Below are 17,423 nucleotides of genomic sequence, written 5' to 3'. Positions count from 1 at the left end.
GTGACGCTTGTCATTTGGCCACTTTTGCACTTGTTATTGATGTATTGTAAAGCTCCCGTGAATTGCTTTAAAATGTGCATCATTTTATTCATTGTTTGACGTAATCTCAACTGAAACCAACATGAAGACAGGGTTGGACAGTGTAGCTCCTCCCCTTTATAAAAAACAGCCAATGGTATTTTGTTTTCTCAGAGCTCTGCTGAATCCACTGAAAAGCAAATGAGAAGCGTCTTGAAGGGGGCGGGGCAAGTCAGATACTAGAGAGCATTTGATTGGTCAGAATTTCAAGAGAAACTGAAGTATGGGGTGACGTGAAAAAAACGTTGATCAATTTAGGCTGAAGTATTAAACTGCAACCATTGGATGTTTATATTAGTTTTATATCTTCTAAATGCAAATTTTGTCACTGTTTTGGAGCACACTAGCTTATAGATATCCTAAAAACTAACTAACATCTTAAAGTTTGTTTTAATTTCATGGGACCTTTAAATAAAAAATACAATCGATTTTTTCAACAGCTCGTGTATGTTCATATTTATTCAAATTGACTTTTGATTCAAATCAATTTATCCAGACCTTCGACATTGTTGTAAATTCAGATAAGAACCTTTGATTAGAACCCCTGATGCATGTGATTGTATGATGAACTTACGCGTTTAGTGTGGACACCAAGCAAAAGCAGAGTCCCTCTCTACTGCGGAAGTTTTTGTGTTTGAAGCCAGGGAACAGCCTCTCCCAAACATACTGTACAAAGACAGAAGGAACAGAGTAACTGCTTCACATTGCATATCCATTACTACAAAAGCAGAAGAGACAGAATCGATGATGGAAATGATGAATCACTGGCAGAAGTAAAGGCCAAATAAGATCCAGTGAGATTTTATTCACTTCGTAGATCACACACGTAAGAAACTAGAAAGCAGCTTTAAGTTTTCTTTTTTTCTTTGTCAGTGTGAATGAGTGTAACAGAGATGATGATCTCAAAGCGAGCCGCCCATCGGCTGTATGGTTAGCTCACCATGGGTGTTGCCGTCTGCTCCATCAGCTTCAAAATGAGCCCTTGTGCCTGATCTCGAACCTGATCCTTCGCATCTCCCAGACGGTCAACTAAAGCAGGCACAACTGAAAAAGAAAAAAGAAAACATTCACACCAATAATCACAACTACAAAAATACAGGCCATAAAATCAAGTATAGCATAATATTCACACCCCAACTATAACAATATACTGAGGAACAATACTGTTGGATTCGATTTCAGAACTAACTATTTTCTTGAAGATGACCTAACAACTAATAACCCTAACAATTAATCCTAGGTCTGGGAGCATTAATAATTTTGAATGTTACAGTAAACAAAAAGGTCAGGTATCACCTTCAATGACACATGACTAAAGAAATTATAGTTGTAATTGTGTTATAAAAGGGGAAAATAAAAAATAAAATAAAAAAGCTCTAGATTTTCTGAGTGCATTTTAAGGCTAAACTATTTGATCACAGATTTTTTTATTATTCCTTTTAAATGTATGAACTCAGTGCAGTGACTCATCAAAAAGTATATTTTTATTTACTTGTAACAATGATAATAAAAATCTATTCTATTCAATTCTAATCTATGAATAATAAAACACAGCCAGCCGATCTAAACGCATCATGCTCTAAGTAGTTTGGGGACTTATAAAGAGCTAGTTAACCCAAAACTGAAGCTATATGGCAGGGGTAGGGAACCCATGTGGCTCTTTCACCAACAATATGTGGCTCTCCAGCTGTCTCTCTTCAATAATATTTTAAAGTTTTAAAAAAATCGTAACTGTGACTAGAAATTAGTTTCCTATTGAAAATACAATTGCAATTCCCTTTATATTACATTTTTACAGCAAAATAAATCTCAGTTTACAATAAATGGACATTTCAACTAATGCTCATGTGTGGCCCTGTGGTTTAACTTGAATTGTGACACCAATTCATTCATGAGTGGTGAGGGCAAAAAGAAAAAAAATAAATCTATAAAAATTCTATTATTTTTGAGTTGTTCATGGACATAAATGAAGGTTTTGTTTATAAATAAATTAATAAAATATAATAAAAAAAGGTTTTGTTATTTACACACACCCAATAGCGCTTTAAAAAAATGCATTTGATAAAAAAATAATCTGAAATGGCTCTTTGCTGAAAAAAGGTTCCCGACCCCTGCTCTATGGTGTTGTGCATTTTTTAGGCTAAGCAAGATTTTTGCAATTATACAGCGGGGTATTGAAGTATTGAACAAGTCATGTTTTTTTCTTGAGTTGTGTGTAATAACAATGGAATGACAGAAGGAGAAAGTACTGAACTACCGAAATGTATTTAATACTTTATATAAAAGGCTTTTTTGGTGGTGGCAGCTTAAAGACGCATACATTGATCAGCTGTGAATTTTTCACAGACTTCAACAGAATGTAAAAATCTTGATGGTTCTGTGGGTCTCGTCTATCAAATCTGATCTTTATTTTGTATTTTCTATTGGATTCAAGTCAGCTTGATTTTCTGTCTCTGAAACCATTGAGAGTTTCCTTGGCTGTGTTTTGGATCATTGTCTTGCTGAAATGTCCACCCTGGATTCATCTTCATCATCCTGCTAATGTAGATGTTGAACTGAAGCAGCGAATATTAATTTACAATGACGAAGAGCAGAAGGTTGCTGAAGAACTGAGAGATTTCAGCTACTGCCTTTCTACACCTCCCTTTCTTTATGTGTTCAATTAATTTTTTATGTGTCATTTAATTTTATTACGAACGACTTAATTTCACTCATGTTCTTTGCATGTATTGATTTCTTTGGTTGCTGTCAACATCTGGTGAAATTTTCAAGTCAACAGCACCTTTAGATATAGGTTTTCTGAGAAAATTGTGATGTGTTCAATACTTATTTTCCCCACTGTATATTATAGTTATAAATGTATAAACCAGGCCCGTAGACGGGGGTTCGGGTGGTTCGAAAGACCCACCCCCCAGTGATAAAAGGTCCATTTTTTTATCCCATACATGAGCTCGTTTGTCTTATTTTGACTGCTATGAATGCAGATCATTTTTAACATTCAGCTGTGCAAGATAACATACAATATGATGAAAGTAAAGTCATCTTTCACTATAAGTAGCCCAACTTTTATTCTTAATCTTGGAATCTTGGAAAAAATACCAATAAAAAGGCTTGAAAGCCCATATTAAAGTTAATTTTAATACTAATTAGGATATTTTTGTTATCCATGAACTTTCAAAATGTACTTTACTAGAAAAATCGTCATGCTCTACATTATTAATATTATTATGTTTACATTTTTGTATTATTTCAGATGGCCAAATTCTGACTGAGGAAAGCTGAATGTACTGATCAGTTTGTTATTTGCCCAATAAATGACAATAGGCTACAGCTTTTTTCATTTAAAACTTTAACTCCTTTTTTTCTAATGATATATGACGTAATAATTTTGTATTTAATAAGAAGTATCTTTTTTCATATTTCTTTATTCTACATGTTTAGGAAATGTTTTGGTGCATCAAATGGCCCGTTTCCACTGAGTGGTATGGTACGGTTTGGTTCGGTACACTTTTATAGCGAACCGTACCGTACCACTTTTATGGTCACCCTTTGCAAAGGGTACAAACCGGCCCAAAGGGTGCCAAAGGCACTGCTAGACGCGCAGCTGAACGCTATTGGTTTACAGAGATACGTCACTCGCAGAAGCAGGAGAATGAAAACAAAGGAAGCGCCATTTTTAAAAACAGAGCAGAGACATTACACCGTAATAAAATATAATAACATAATATAAAAACAAAGAAGAAGCCGGTAAAAACTGCAGCAAATGATGCTTTTGCAACCTAAAACATAAACAAACTGCCATGTTTAATGATTATCATCACTTTTTGGACTATTAAGAACTCAGAACGACAGAATGACTTTCTAACGGAGGCTACACGTGCTGCTGAAGATTACAGACACACATGAGAGATTTGCACTAACTGTGGGCTATATTTCGTGTTGTTTTTTTAACTCTAATAATGAATAAATGTATGCTGTGTGTAGTTTTTCTGTAACTGATAACATATCAGAGACTGTGAGGGTCTTTATGTGTTCATATATGTTGCATTTATTTATTTATTTTATATAATTGCAGACGTTACAGTAGGCTATTTCTAGGGCTGTGACGGTAATGGATTTTCTGTTACCGCGGTGATGAAGCAAGAAATCATGCGGTATGTCGGTTAACCGCGCAAACATGTATATATATAATATATAAAAATAAGCATTTTTAACGCACCGCTGTAATTTCTATATCCCAATCCCTTTATAGGCTGCTCTTTTAATTTTGATCATACAGTTAACAAAGATTCAATATTCCAAACTGAATATTTCACTTTTATTTTATTTATATTACGATTGTATTTAACAGACCAGTTTGTGTTTTGGCCGCGGCATATAGCGGACCCTGAGGCACATCGCTTCACCTCAAATTTTATTAGTTATTCTTGTTTATTTTGTAAATAACTGACCGACAAAAACTAAGATACAAATTGTACAAAACTAAATTTGTTGAAAGAATATTTTTCTTCCGACGAAAATATCTGAATTGTATATTTTTGTGCGTCTCCATCTGCTACACAACTGTGTAGTGTTTGTTTCGCTCTGCGGGAAAAAGGATTTAATTAATGCTCCACTGTAATTGCTGCTACACAAACCCCTGTGATATATTGGCTACATTTTTAATAAACTTCTTTACACACAATTATTATATGCTATAGCCTACTTTAAATAAGTCAAAATATATGCGATTGTTGACTCATCACCGGTCGCAGCATGCGCGTCTGTTTATAGCTTCTGTAAAAAAAGACCCACATTTGACCAGCCTTTTAGCAAAGCCTATATTAATATACTGATATTCCTGTGCCAGTTTGATAGTTTAACTACTTCACAACACTCCGTCACCTGAACTCAGCGCGAGAGCGAAGGAGAAAAGTGCAGCGCTGAGGTAAAATCATATTCTCAAGTCATAATCTTCAATCTAAAATAATGACTTGTATTAAAAATGTTGATAAAGGGATTGGAATATAGAAATTACAGCAGTGCGTTAAAAATGTTTATTTTCTGTGGAGCGGTTGATTTGAGTTAGTAGGTCTGCTTTATTAAAATAAGCTTAAAATAAAACAGCCTATGCTGGTTATTAAAAAGGATTCAGTGTTTGCGTTTTGTAATCTAAATTTGTAATTTAAGTGGAAAATACTCAGGGCAGGCCTTTTATTTAGTTTATTCTGTTTTTCTATACAATCCTGAAAGATTCACAAGCAAAAAAATAAAAATAAACTAAAATGGGTGGTGATGACAGTAATAACCACATCACCGCGGTTGACACCTCATTATGGCGGTATGGCGGTGATGCTGTTACCGTCACACCCCTAGCTATTTCACAATATCATTGATCTGCAGTTATAATTAAATTATGTTAACAGAAAGGTTAGTAATGAACATTTACACACAAGTATTTGTGTATAAAGCATCTGTTTTGTGAGAAGTACTTCTCATATGATATGTGAACAACCCGTACAGCTTTACTGTGACTTTCCTCGAGTAAAAATGACGTCGTCTGAAACTTTCTGTCGTACACCACACCCACCAAAAGGGTACCCTTTTGGCAGTGGAAACGCAAGCTTGATAAATATGACCCGTACCGCACCGTACTGTACCACTCAGTGGAAACGGACCAAAAATGTGTGGTTATGATGACCACCCGACAAGCTAATCCAGCTAAAAATAGTGCTTAAAAACGTCACAAAAATGCAGTATTTAATCCTCCTAAATAAATATATCATTAGGTGTACTGCAAAAAGGTCTACTTTTTGAGAAAAAAAAGAACCACCCCTTTCACTGGGCTGGCTACAGGCCCGTAAACTCATTCTCTTAAAAGGTATATTCACCTAAATACATTTCTTTGAAAATTCTAACATAGCAACAATAGCTCAATAAAGGAAAAGAAGAGGTGAACTACAGTTTGGTCAGCCGATGAAAGACATCATGTTTCATCTTATTTGTACACCAGACAGACTCAAACAGACTCTTTGTGTGAAGTCATCTCATTCCTTTCTCTGTACTCTGTTTGTTCCATGTTTTCAGATGAATGAGGTATGATTAGGGGGGGTCATCTGTTACAACCATAACACCAGTTCTCATGGAAACAGTAGGAGGTGGGGCTAAACAGCTGAGAGACAACACTGAGGCTGAGGATTGTGTCATATACAAGTCAACCCGGCGTTCCCCTTTCTGCTGATTATGCAATGCACAAAACTGTCTTATTGATGATGTGCCTTCAATGGAAGCAACAAGCGCCGCTTACCTGTGCCGATATAACCTCTGAAGCGTTCTTTCATCCGATCCACGAATGCGCTGACGATATCGATCCCCAGCAATGCAACCTGACACCAAACAAGAAAGAGACAAATCAGCAGAGAACATCAAAGCTCACTCTCCTTTTCACACGAGCTAACAGCAGGACAGCAGTTTCAAGCATACGGTTGTGCAGACTCAGAATCTGATGCTTATTAGTTTCAGAGCTTTGTGTTGATGGACGCTGGATCTTTAAAGTGATAGTTCACTTAAAGAAAAAAATTTAGATTTACATACCATTTAGCAAGCATTGTTATCGGGTGTTACCTCAAAAAAAAGTAATTAATTACTAATTATATCATTACAATTAAATTTTTAATTACTTTCTCTGGAAAAGGGATAGTAACCCTAAAAAATAATTCACATATCTTTATATTTACGTATATTTACGCACTCTTAAGCATTGTTGTTGGGTGTTACCTCAAAAATATGTAAATAATTACTTACTATATCATTACTACTGTATTTAAACAACATTTATAATTACTTCGTCTGACAAAAAAGGTTAGTTCACCCTAAACAAAATTATTTACATAACATTTACTCACTCTTAAGCATTGTTGTTGGGTGCGTTACCTCAAAAATATTGTAATTAATAACTAATTATATAATTACAACAGTATTTAAATTACATTTTTAATTACTTTGAAAGGGATAGTTCACCCCCAAAAAATTATTTATATACCATTTACTCACATTTAAGCATTGTTGTTGAGTGTGTTACCTCAATACAAGTAATTAATTACTTATTATATCATTACAATTGTATTCAAGCTACATTTCTAACTACTTTTCCTGACAAGTAACTTAGTTATGTAATAAGTAATTTATAACTTCACTAAATACTAAAACTCCACATAAAAGCCTTTAAATTTGAGTCCTTTTCTGTGACTTTAATTAACAATTCAATTTTTAACTATGTATGTATCTAAACACAAAATATTTTAAATTAATAAATATAATCTTATGTAATACATTTTTTCTTAAGAATAAGCAGTTATCAGACAAATAAAACCTTTAATTGAAAAATATAGAAAAGTTCTAAATAACAACAATATATATATATATATATTTATTATTGCACTGTTTCACTGAATTTATACCTTATATTGTCATGAACTAATTTCTCAATCACTTCTTTATTAAACATATGCAAATTTCTTGTTAAATGATAAACATATTTGTTGAAAAAAATATTCTGCAAAATATAAATTCCTTTGCATCTCTGAATTTCTCTTTCTTATATGGAATCTTTGAATTTAAGTACAGTATTTAAGCAAGACCATAGCAAGTAAATGTAAAAATTATAATAAATAAAAAAAACAATCACTTATTCAATTAAAAAGTAATTTAATTACAGTAACTAACTACTTTGCAACTAATTAAACCCAAGTACCTGCTCTCAAGTGCTTCTAAACCTTCTTCAAAACAAGTAATTAGTGTGTGATTTTGTCAGAATTGTCATTTTTGGTGTGAACTATCCCTTTAAGAATGCCTATTGTTTTTGTGTGTGAGTGGGTGAATGAACATTAGAGATTGTGAGATGGAGTGTATTAGAGTGCGGTGGGATCGCTGCGCTGTGTTTCTTGGCACTGCAGGATGGAAGTTCGCATTCCTGAGAAACAATCAAATATTCACTACATCCCAGAAGCACCAGTTATGACCTATTTTAGGCATAGCAGCCAGAGAGAGTCCTGAGTAAGGACATCAGTGTGTGTGTGTGTTTGTGTGTGTGTGTGTGTGTGTGTGTGAGTGCACCTGAGAAGCAGAACTGGAAAGCACCTGGTGATTTTAATTTTGGAAGCGGTTTCAACTAGACAACACATTCATCTACACACTTTGCAATGGGTTCATATAGTATTTATGGGTTAACCCAATTAATCTGATACAATTGAGGGGGAAACAATAATATATACACACTTTTTTCTAATGTTACTAAATAAAGTCATTTTTCTTTTCTTTTTTTTTTGTCAGCACACACACACACACACACACACACCACAGCAGTAACACCATTACAGAAATTAATTAAAAATGTCAATCAATCATATAATGAAATAATAATCATCCGCAGCCATTGACCCAGAATTTCACATTAGAAATGTTTCTAATAAGCTGATTTAAGCGATAATATTTACAATGCAACATAATTGTACTGCCAAATATTTTTTTCAGAATCATTTTATTAATTATTCAAATAAACAGAATTAATTTTAAAAATAAATGTTTGTGTACACTTTTAAAATGTATTTACTTCCCTTGTGCCTATAAATTTGAATGCATCCATGTTGAATAAAACTGCTTCATTCAAAAATAAAATCTTACAGATCCTAAAAACAATAAATGCAAGTATATAAAAAGAGATCAAATTAAATAAATGTTAAAATAAATCAAACAAATCATGCTAAAATAAAAAAATAAATAAAAATATCAGAGAAATAAATACAGTCTACTAGATCAAAATCTAAATCTGACACCCCGCATTTATCAAACCGCATTATCTATTTATTTGCAGAAGTCTACAGCTGTGTATCCAATTTATGAATCACCCTCATCATTCCTAAAACCCAACCTCAACCAGTCTGATCTCATTCCCAGCAATCCCTCCGGACCCTCATCTACCATCTGAAGGTAAAAACCAGCTGGACATTTAAAAACATCCCCACTCGAGTTGACGGTGCTTCATTTCATGCAAACAGCGACAGAAACGGGAAGGAAAGCAGAAGTGACCCTTTATGACACATTAGCAGCAGCATGAGCCAGCATAAAAGCTTCTGCTTGCATCCCGGGCCATTTAAACCGTGCATCCTCGAAACACAAAACAGCTTTTCTCAATCAATGTAAAGCATGGATTAATCTGACATGTGCCTTTACAACCCCAATGCAACAGAACAATACCCCACACGACCCTCCCCCATCTTCAAAACACCCCCCACCAGCAAACCCACTCTCCCATTGACACAGATGAATATGTAATGCATGCACACTGATGTTAATGCATTTCCTTTGCACATTTTGTAATACACACAACAAGGATTTAAGATATCTCATCTGTTCTAGAACTGTGATGTCTCTCTTAGAAGATTTTAGTCTGATGTTAGTAATTGCTTTATTTTATTTGTGCAAAGAAATGACAATAACATAAGAAATGATCATTTCCTTAAAAGAGGTTATCTGCTCTTAATTCACATAAATGAGAATGACTGAATACATTTATGAATAGTGAATGATTTAATTTTTACATCTTGCAAAGTAAATATTTTATCGATAAACAGAAATTTGTGAGATGCATAGCAAAATATGTTGTTTATTTTTATAAAAAAAATAGAAAAGGCCTTGAAAAAGTCTCTAATTAGGATTAATAACTAAAAGAATGACTTGCTGTTAGACTTCATAGAGGAATTATTTTCTGCTATAATTTTTGATTGTCACAACGAAAAAAGTAGAAAATCTCAATTTATTTGTTCATTTATTTATTGCATTTACAAATTAAACCGATGTTCACTATTATCATTATTATATCTTATTATTTTTATGTATTTACTTATGTTTTCCATCTCTTCCCTACTGCTCATGGATATTATTCAATCATACTTATCTGAAACTGTTATTATTATTATTATTTTTTGTAATGAAAATGAATTACGAATTCAGTGTTTACCGTTAGCACTACTGTATTATTATTTTTATGTATTTACTTATTTTTGCTCTTATTATATTATTAATATTTTGTTTTCATCATCTTTTCCCTCTATCCTATTTCTCATAGACATTATTCACTCATATGTATTTAAATTTGTGTTATTATTGCTTGTAATGCATGCAAAAAGAAAAAAAATAGAAAATCTCAAGAATTTGTTTGTTTATACGCATTTATTTTATTTATTGTATTTTACAAATTAAAAATTTACTATTATCATTACTCTATTATTATTTTTATGTTCATGTATTTATTTATGTTTGTTATTATATAATTATTTTCATCTTTTCCCTTTATCCTATTTCCCTCTATCCTATTCATATGTATCTAAATTTGTGTTATTATTTCTTGTAATGCATGCAAAAAAGAAAAAAAAAAGAAAATCTCAAGAATTTGTTTGTTTATATGTTTCTTTATTCATTGTATTTAACAAATTCAATGTTTACAATTATCATTACTGTATTACTATTTATATGTTCATGTATTTACTTATTTCTGTAATTATTATATTATATTATTATTTTGTTTTCATCATCTTATCCCTCTATGCTATTCCTCATTGCCATTATTCACTCATATGTATCTAAATTTATGTTATGATTTCTTGTAATGAACAAAGAAAAATATAGAAAAATCTCAAGAATTTGTTTATATGTATTTATTTTATTTAATCCATTTTACATATTCAAAGTTAACTATTATCATTACTGTATTCTTATTTATATGTTTATTTCTTTTTGCATTTGTTATGTTTTAATCTTATTTTCTCTCCATCCTATTTCTCATGAACATTATTCACTCTTATGTATTTGTACTTATGTTGATTTTTTTACAACTCTTCAATGATCCCACTGAAGCTTCTCATGAATGCAGTGCAGCAATGAATGCACATCACATTTAATGACAAAAGAAAAACTGATGGGTTTGGCTGAACTTTGTCACAGCAATGCATCCCTCATGATAACATACGTGACTTGCAGCACACCTTTCATGACGCTTAATTCAAATATGTACCCCCAAAATACCCTAGTACCTTGAAATTGCTGGAATTGACCCATCCCGTTAGCTCGTCGATGGTTTTATCCAGCCGGGGTTTGTCCTGCTCCACGTCCAGGGATCGCTGCGGGTCGCTCAGGTAGTCGATGAGCTCCGGCCCGACCTGCAGCCGCCGGGTCACGTCCTTCTGCAAAACCTGCTGGTAAAAATAGTCCATGTTGTCATTTTCCTCCATCGGGACGCGATGTGGTCGGTCCTCAGACCGCGGAGAAACAATAACAAACGGAGCGGTTGGCTGTCAGAGTCGCGTAAACACCACAACACGACACGACGAACAGAAATGCGGACAAAGAGGAAGTTAAACACAGCTTTTAAAGACTCTCCGAGGTCTGTTGCTGGTGCGTTAACGACGCAAAAACGGAAAATGAAGAACTTTGACAAAGTTTGAACGAAGCCAGACGGTTGATCCGGCGAACACAAAAGTACGTTAAGGAATTAAACACGAAGTTATAAACAGGCCAGGGCGTAAAGCGACGTAGATTAGATCCGTATAAAAACAGTGGAAGTGTCTCCAGGTGGTCTCGGCTAACAGTGCTAGCTTTAACCCTTATGGTCGGGTATCCTGGGGCCTGCCGCCGGGACTCTCTTCCCTCCTGGCCTCCATTTCAGAAAAGCCCGCTTCGCGCCGCTCGGGTGGATGAGTGGCTCCGGTTTACGCTGATTTAATCCCTAAAATAATCCGCGGTTTGACAGCTGGCTTCTGCTCGCGACTCTCTCTCGCCTCAAACACCGGTAACTGCAGTACTGGACTGTTGTTGAATAGCAAAACGATCCCGAGGAAGAGTGATTGGGCCGAGGCCTCGGGGTCCTTCAGCGCCGCACAGATGTCCAGCATGATGCCTGACTGAAAATAGGCGCATTCTGTGCATAATTCATTATTCATCATCATTAGAGGCTGACAGAACAGGGCACGCGCTTTTATTATATAGTTTCTCGAGAAACACGATGCTGATGTTTACATTTATTATAATTACTGACTCACTACAGTATATTATATTTATTAATACTGGTAGGATTTGTTGTTATTGCTACAATATCCTGCCCATTTAACGCATATACATTTCTGTTAGTTATTGTGGTCAGTCAAATATACTGACATTTTTAAATGATATGCATTATTATTATCAATTTTATTATTATTATTACTACGGGTGGTTTATTTCGCTGTGGACGAAGGAAAATTTATGAATGAATTATTACTACTATATTGTAATACAATAACCATAAAAAATAATATACTAATAAACATTACAGTATACTAAATTCTTGTTCTGTTTAACACTATTACCATAAAATATTACAATAATAATTGTTATGGTAATTAATATATATTTTTTAAATATTAAATATGAAATTTTTCTTGACATTTTCCGCCAAGACATTATCTGTTTTCATATATTTTACCAGTTTATTATTATGATTATATATATATATATATATATATATATATATATATATATATATATATATATATATATATATATATATATATATATAAAAAATATCTAATTAAAAATAAAGTTAATTTATCATTCGGATATATTTACATTCAGATACATATAAGTGAATAATATCAATAGGATATTGAAGCAATAGGATACAGGAAAAAGCATAATTATATATATATATATATATATATATATATATATATATATATATATATATATATATATATATGTGTGTGTGTGTGTGTGTGTGTGTGTGTGTGTGTGTGTGTGTGTGTGTGTGTGTGTGTGTGTGTGTGTGTGATTTTATTCTGATTATTCCAGTGTGTTTCCATTTTCCCTATTGGTATTCATGACTGAACCACATCTGACAAATCGTAGAAGATTTGATTATATGACTAAATTACAATTATTTCCTAATTAAAACTTACTTCTTTTAATTATAATAATAACATAAACGCAATCTGTGTTTATAAGCGCCAGGAAGACTATGCTTGACTCTGAATAAAGTACATTCTGCTACTGTGAATAAAACAGTAACTGTATTTTCAATTAGCTTTGCCCGTCTCTGTCTCCCCCTGCTGGCACTGTAATGTGTCTGTCAAACACAAACCTTTATGTACTTGTATCCACAATATACAGAAGTCTTCATTTGGATCAAAAAAAGTTGATCAAAATTGTCCCAGGACAAAAATCGGGTGTTGTACATTAGTTAGACGGTTTTGATCCACTTTAAATGTTGAATATGATACTGTAAGGACTATAAATTCATACAGTATGTAGTATATTTTATATGTAATTATATAGTATCCAAGCTTGAACTGACATCTTGATTGTCTATTTCTTTTTGTTTACTATAATAAAATTAAGCTACTCCAATGTAGCTCGCTCTTTGTCAGTAACTCGCAAGTGTTTTATGAAGTGTAGTGGGTTTAGTTTTGTAAAGCTAACTTTTCAAACATACAAAAATGTTTATAGGATGCATGTTGAAATGTAAAAAAAACTAAATACAGTTATCTAAATGGGTATGACAGCACATTCTCATCATCTATTTTTCCTAATTCTGAGTTTACATTTCTCAGTTTGATTTTCCCCCCTCTGAATTACACCTTTATTCCTCACAACTGAAAGTTGATAGTTTTTCCTCACAGTTCTGATTCATTATGATCACAACACAACATACTTTGGCTATAGTTCATTATTAAAACAAAATGGCAATATAAAAAGTCACAATTCTGACAAAAAGAAATCTGAAATTGCTAGTCAGAATTCTGAGGATTAAAGAGTCAGAATTGTGAAATGCAAACTGTAAATTGATACAAATCATGCAAGTGTTTTTAAATAAATCAACAATGCGAGATTTTTTAAACTCATTTTTAAGCATTACATTTTTAGAATTAATTTACTAATTTCTTTTGTCTTTGCCATGATGACAGTACATAATATTTTACTAGTTATTTTGCAAGATATTTAGCTTAAAGTGCCATTTAAAGGCTTAACTAGATTGATTAGGTTATCTAGGCAAGTCACTGTTTAACAGTGGTTTGTTCTGTAGACAGCTGGAAAAAAATATTGCTTAAGGGGACTAATAATTTTGAATTAAAAATGGTTTATAAAAATTAAAAACTGCTTTTATTCTAGCTGAAATAAAACAATTAAGACTTTCTCCAGAAGAAAAATATTGTAGGAAATACTGTGAAAAATTGCTTAATCCATCAAATATCACTTGAGAAATATTAAAAAAATATTAAATATTGCACAGGAGGGCTAATAAGTTTGCCCTCAACTGTAAGGATTTAGTAACGAATAACGTCACTAGACAAAAAATGACTTTAAAACAATAATAAAGTAATATTTTCTATTCCAGTCAAACTAAAAGAACTAATTGAATTGTATAATACAATTAAAAATAACACATGCTCTGTTAAAGATCACTTAAAATATATTTGAAAAGCAATTAAAATATTACAGGATGGCTAATAATTCCAATAGTATCTGGATGCACTCAGTGGAGTGAGTGACGTCACGATGACAGGTGGGGTTAGGTGAGCCCATTAAAAAGCATTGGATGCAGCTCAGATTGCACTGCACCAGGTGTGCATCCAGACCACGTGTGCAAAAGACTCCCATTAATGTTGCAGTATACGTAAGTCAGACACACAGTGGTTAAACTAGGTATTGCACACCTGGTTCAAAACACGCAAGTGCAGGTTGCGAGTTTGACTATCGAGCCTAAGGCTGATTTAAAGCTGATTTAAGTCGTATTCTAATTAAAAGCAACGGCACGCGATAGAAGGAACATATCCATATTAAAAGGAGTTTTTGTTCTAACCAACGCCTGAAATATGTATTTTAGAAACGGCTGACCAGCAAATTGACAACGATCACCTCAGGTAAACCCCACGTGCTTTATTAAGTGTTAAATGCTAATAATGAGAGTTTGAATGCCATTTTACATTACATGTATTGGCATATAATGAAAGCAGCAGCAGATAGTTCACCTCAGATCTTAAAAATAAAATAAACCGTTTGAAATTGAACTTTAGAGCACAAAACCTACACAAATCACTGATTCAGCAGCTACATTTAATAATGTTAAAGAGGTTTAATATGTATTAATTAGATTATAAACCTTACCATTTCGCTGCACTGCAGTAAGTGCACTATTCTGTGCTTCTGAATGGCTGTATTTAGATCTCTGTTATGTTTCCTATGGTGCAAACTGCTTACCACTGCGTATCTCGTAGCATGCTGTTAGGACACGGTGTTACAATGTAACCTGCTCACCTAATGTTTACGTTAGTTATATTTATATTAATTGCTAATTATAAACCACCTCTTATCGAACTCTGAATCTGCTCTCATTTCGGAGTCTGCTACTGTCCACTGGAGGTCGCACTTCGGTCACGCATACTTAAAGAGTCTTCATGACTGCCTGAATGAAATACCTTGATTCCAGAAAGGCAACCTGGAGTACTGAAATATAATTGGCTAAAGTGGCATTGGGCGGGTTAAAAGAACCAAAACAAAGACAGTCATTCTGCCACATAACGCACATTTTCAAAGCAGAATATCTGACTTCAGCATTGTTTTTCAGATAAACAAGAATGTTCACTTGGCATGTTTCTTAAATATCTGCAAACATATTTTGGTATTTTTATGCTTCAGAAGAGTCAAAAACTTACATACAGCACCTTTAACATTGAACAGTATATTATGAATCACTGAATCCAACAACTAAGCAATCAGAAATGTGACACACTGCTCAGATCTTTTATTTAAAGAAATGTCACGTTAACAACCAGAACACAAGGACATTCAGGTAACTTGTCTCTTTGTCAAAAATAATAATAACAATAATAATAATAATAATATGGGAGAAAATGAGGGGAACTGATTAGCTGATACAGAACAACTCTAATCAACTTCACAGCCGCTGACAGGCTTAGCATTGCCTTCGATAAAGTGGTCGAGAATACTGGAAACATTGGTTTATGCACTGACCTGAAATCATCATCATCGTATTCAATGGTAAAATCAACTAAACAGGGGTGAATACAATAGAAACACTGTGATGAACGTCACTGCAGCCCTGAGTCCAGCGTTTCTGTGGCCGAAATCCACTCCTCCACCCTCCTGGTGCAAAAATCAAAGGCACTCAACATCCACAAAAATAAAAAACCCATCTCCATCCACCGCACGATCAGACGTTTTTGCATCTGCAGGACTACAACATGTCCTCAAACATGCAATCAAGTCAGCGTTATGCATGAGTAAACTTACAAGGATAGTTCACCCTCCTGAAATGTAGTTTTTAGCATTTCTTTTGTACAAAAATCCACAATTATTAAGGAAAATAAAATAAAATAATTAATCTGACACCCTCAGTCATCACTCATTTCAACTGCATTTTGGTAATTATGATGCAAGTGATTTTTGTGTTGTTTCTCGTATGTAAAAAATAGATTATAGAAAAGATGAATATAGCTATATGGATATTTTCTGTATTTAAATCATGATTGTATGGGTATTGTTTGATATTTTACATTAATGTATGAAACTAATATTGTTTTTTATGATTATTATGATTTTTCTCAGATCTAGTCGTTTCTTACACATTTAAAAAATTAAAATCTGATATTAGAGGACAATATTCATGTTAATTTTGGCTGTACTTTGCCTTTAAATTATGAGTGTATGGACAAGGTTTCATATTTCTATTTTCCTATTGTAATTGTTTGTATTGTATGCAAAATGAAATATTTTGAAGAAAGCCGAAAACCAGTAACCATTGACTTCCATAGTATTTGTTTTCCTACAAAGAAAGTGAATGGTTCCAGGTTTCCTATTGTCATTTTTGGCATTGTATCATGTTCAAATCCCAGCTAGGTCACCCCAAAAAATTACATTATTGTCATTCTTCAAAATATTTTGAGAAATGTTTAATTTTTTGATAAAGCTGAAAACCGGTAACCATTGACTTCCATGGTATTTGTATTCCTACAAAGGAAGTCAATGGTTACAGGTTTTCCTATAGTATTTTTTGGTATTCTATTATGTTAAAATCCCAACTAGGTCACCCCAAAATTTACATATTTGTCAATACCAAAAAATGAAATATTTCTCAAAATAAAATATTTTGAAGAAAGCTGAAAACAGGTAACCACTGACTTCCATAGTATTTGTTTTCCTACAAAGGAAGTCAATGGTTACAGGTTTTCCTATTGTAATTTTTGGAATTGTATTATGTTAAAATCCCATCTAGGTCACCCCAAAAATTACAGTATTGTCAATATCAAAAAACAAAA

The 17,423-nt window shown here is 33.2% G+C and overlaps 1 protein-coding gene across 21 annotated transcripts in view; it reads right to left on the bottom strand.

Annotated features, from left to right (window-relative positions):
• Nucleotides 1–11,978, bottom strand: part of clasp2 (cytoplasmic linker associated protein 2) — a 116,193-nt gene extending 104,215 nt beyond the window's left edge. For 14 of the 21 annotated variants that reach the window (XM_056479659.1, XM_056479667.1, XM_056479661.1 and 11 more), the window contains exons 1-4: nt 11,148–11,978; nt 6,365–6,443; nt 1,019–1,122; nt 653–744 (exon numbers count right to left, since the gene is read on the bottom strand). In XM_056479659.1, the coding sequence (XP_056335634.1) occupies nt 653–744; nt 1,019–1,122; nt 6,365–6,443; nt 11,148–11,345 (473 nt within the window). In that variant the 5' untranslated portion in view covers nt 11,346–11,978. The remainder of the gene's footprint in view (nt 1–652; nt 745–1,018; nt 1,123–6,364; nt 6,444–11,147) is intronic. The other 7 variants (XM_056479660.1, XM_056479681.1, XM_056479683.1 and 4 more) reach the window with 1 other exon arrangement.
• Between the last annotated feature and the right edge of the window lie 5,445 nt (nt 11,979–17,423).

Source organism: Danio aesculapii, chromosome 19, assembly GCF_903798145.1.
Source record: "Danio aesculapii chromosome 19, fDanAes4.1, whole genome shotgun sequence".
Classification (NCBI taxonomy): domain Eukaryota; kingdom Metazoa; phylum Chordata; class Actinopteri; order Cypriniformes; family Danionidae; genus Danio; species Danio aesculapii.
The sequence above is the reverse complement of the archived record's forward strand: the minus strand, read 5'-3'. Positions and strand labels throughout refer to the sequence as shown.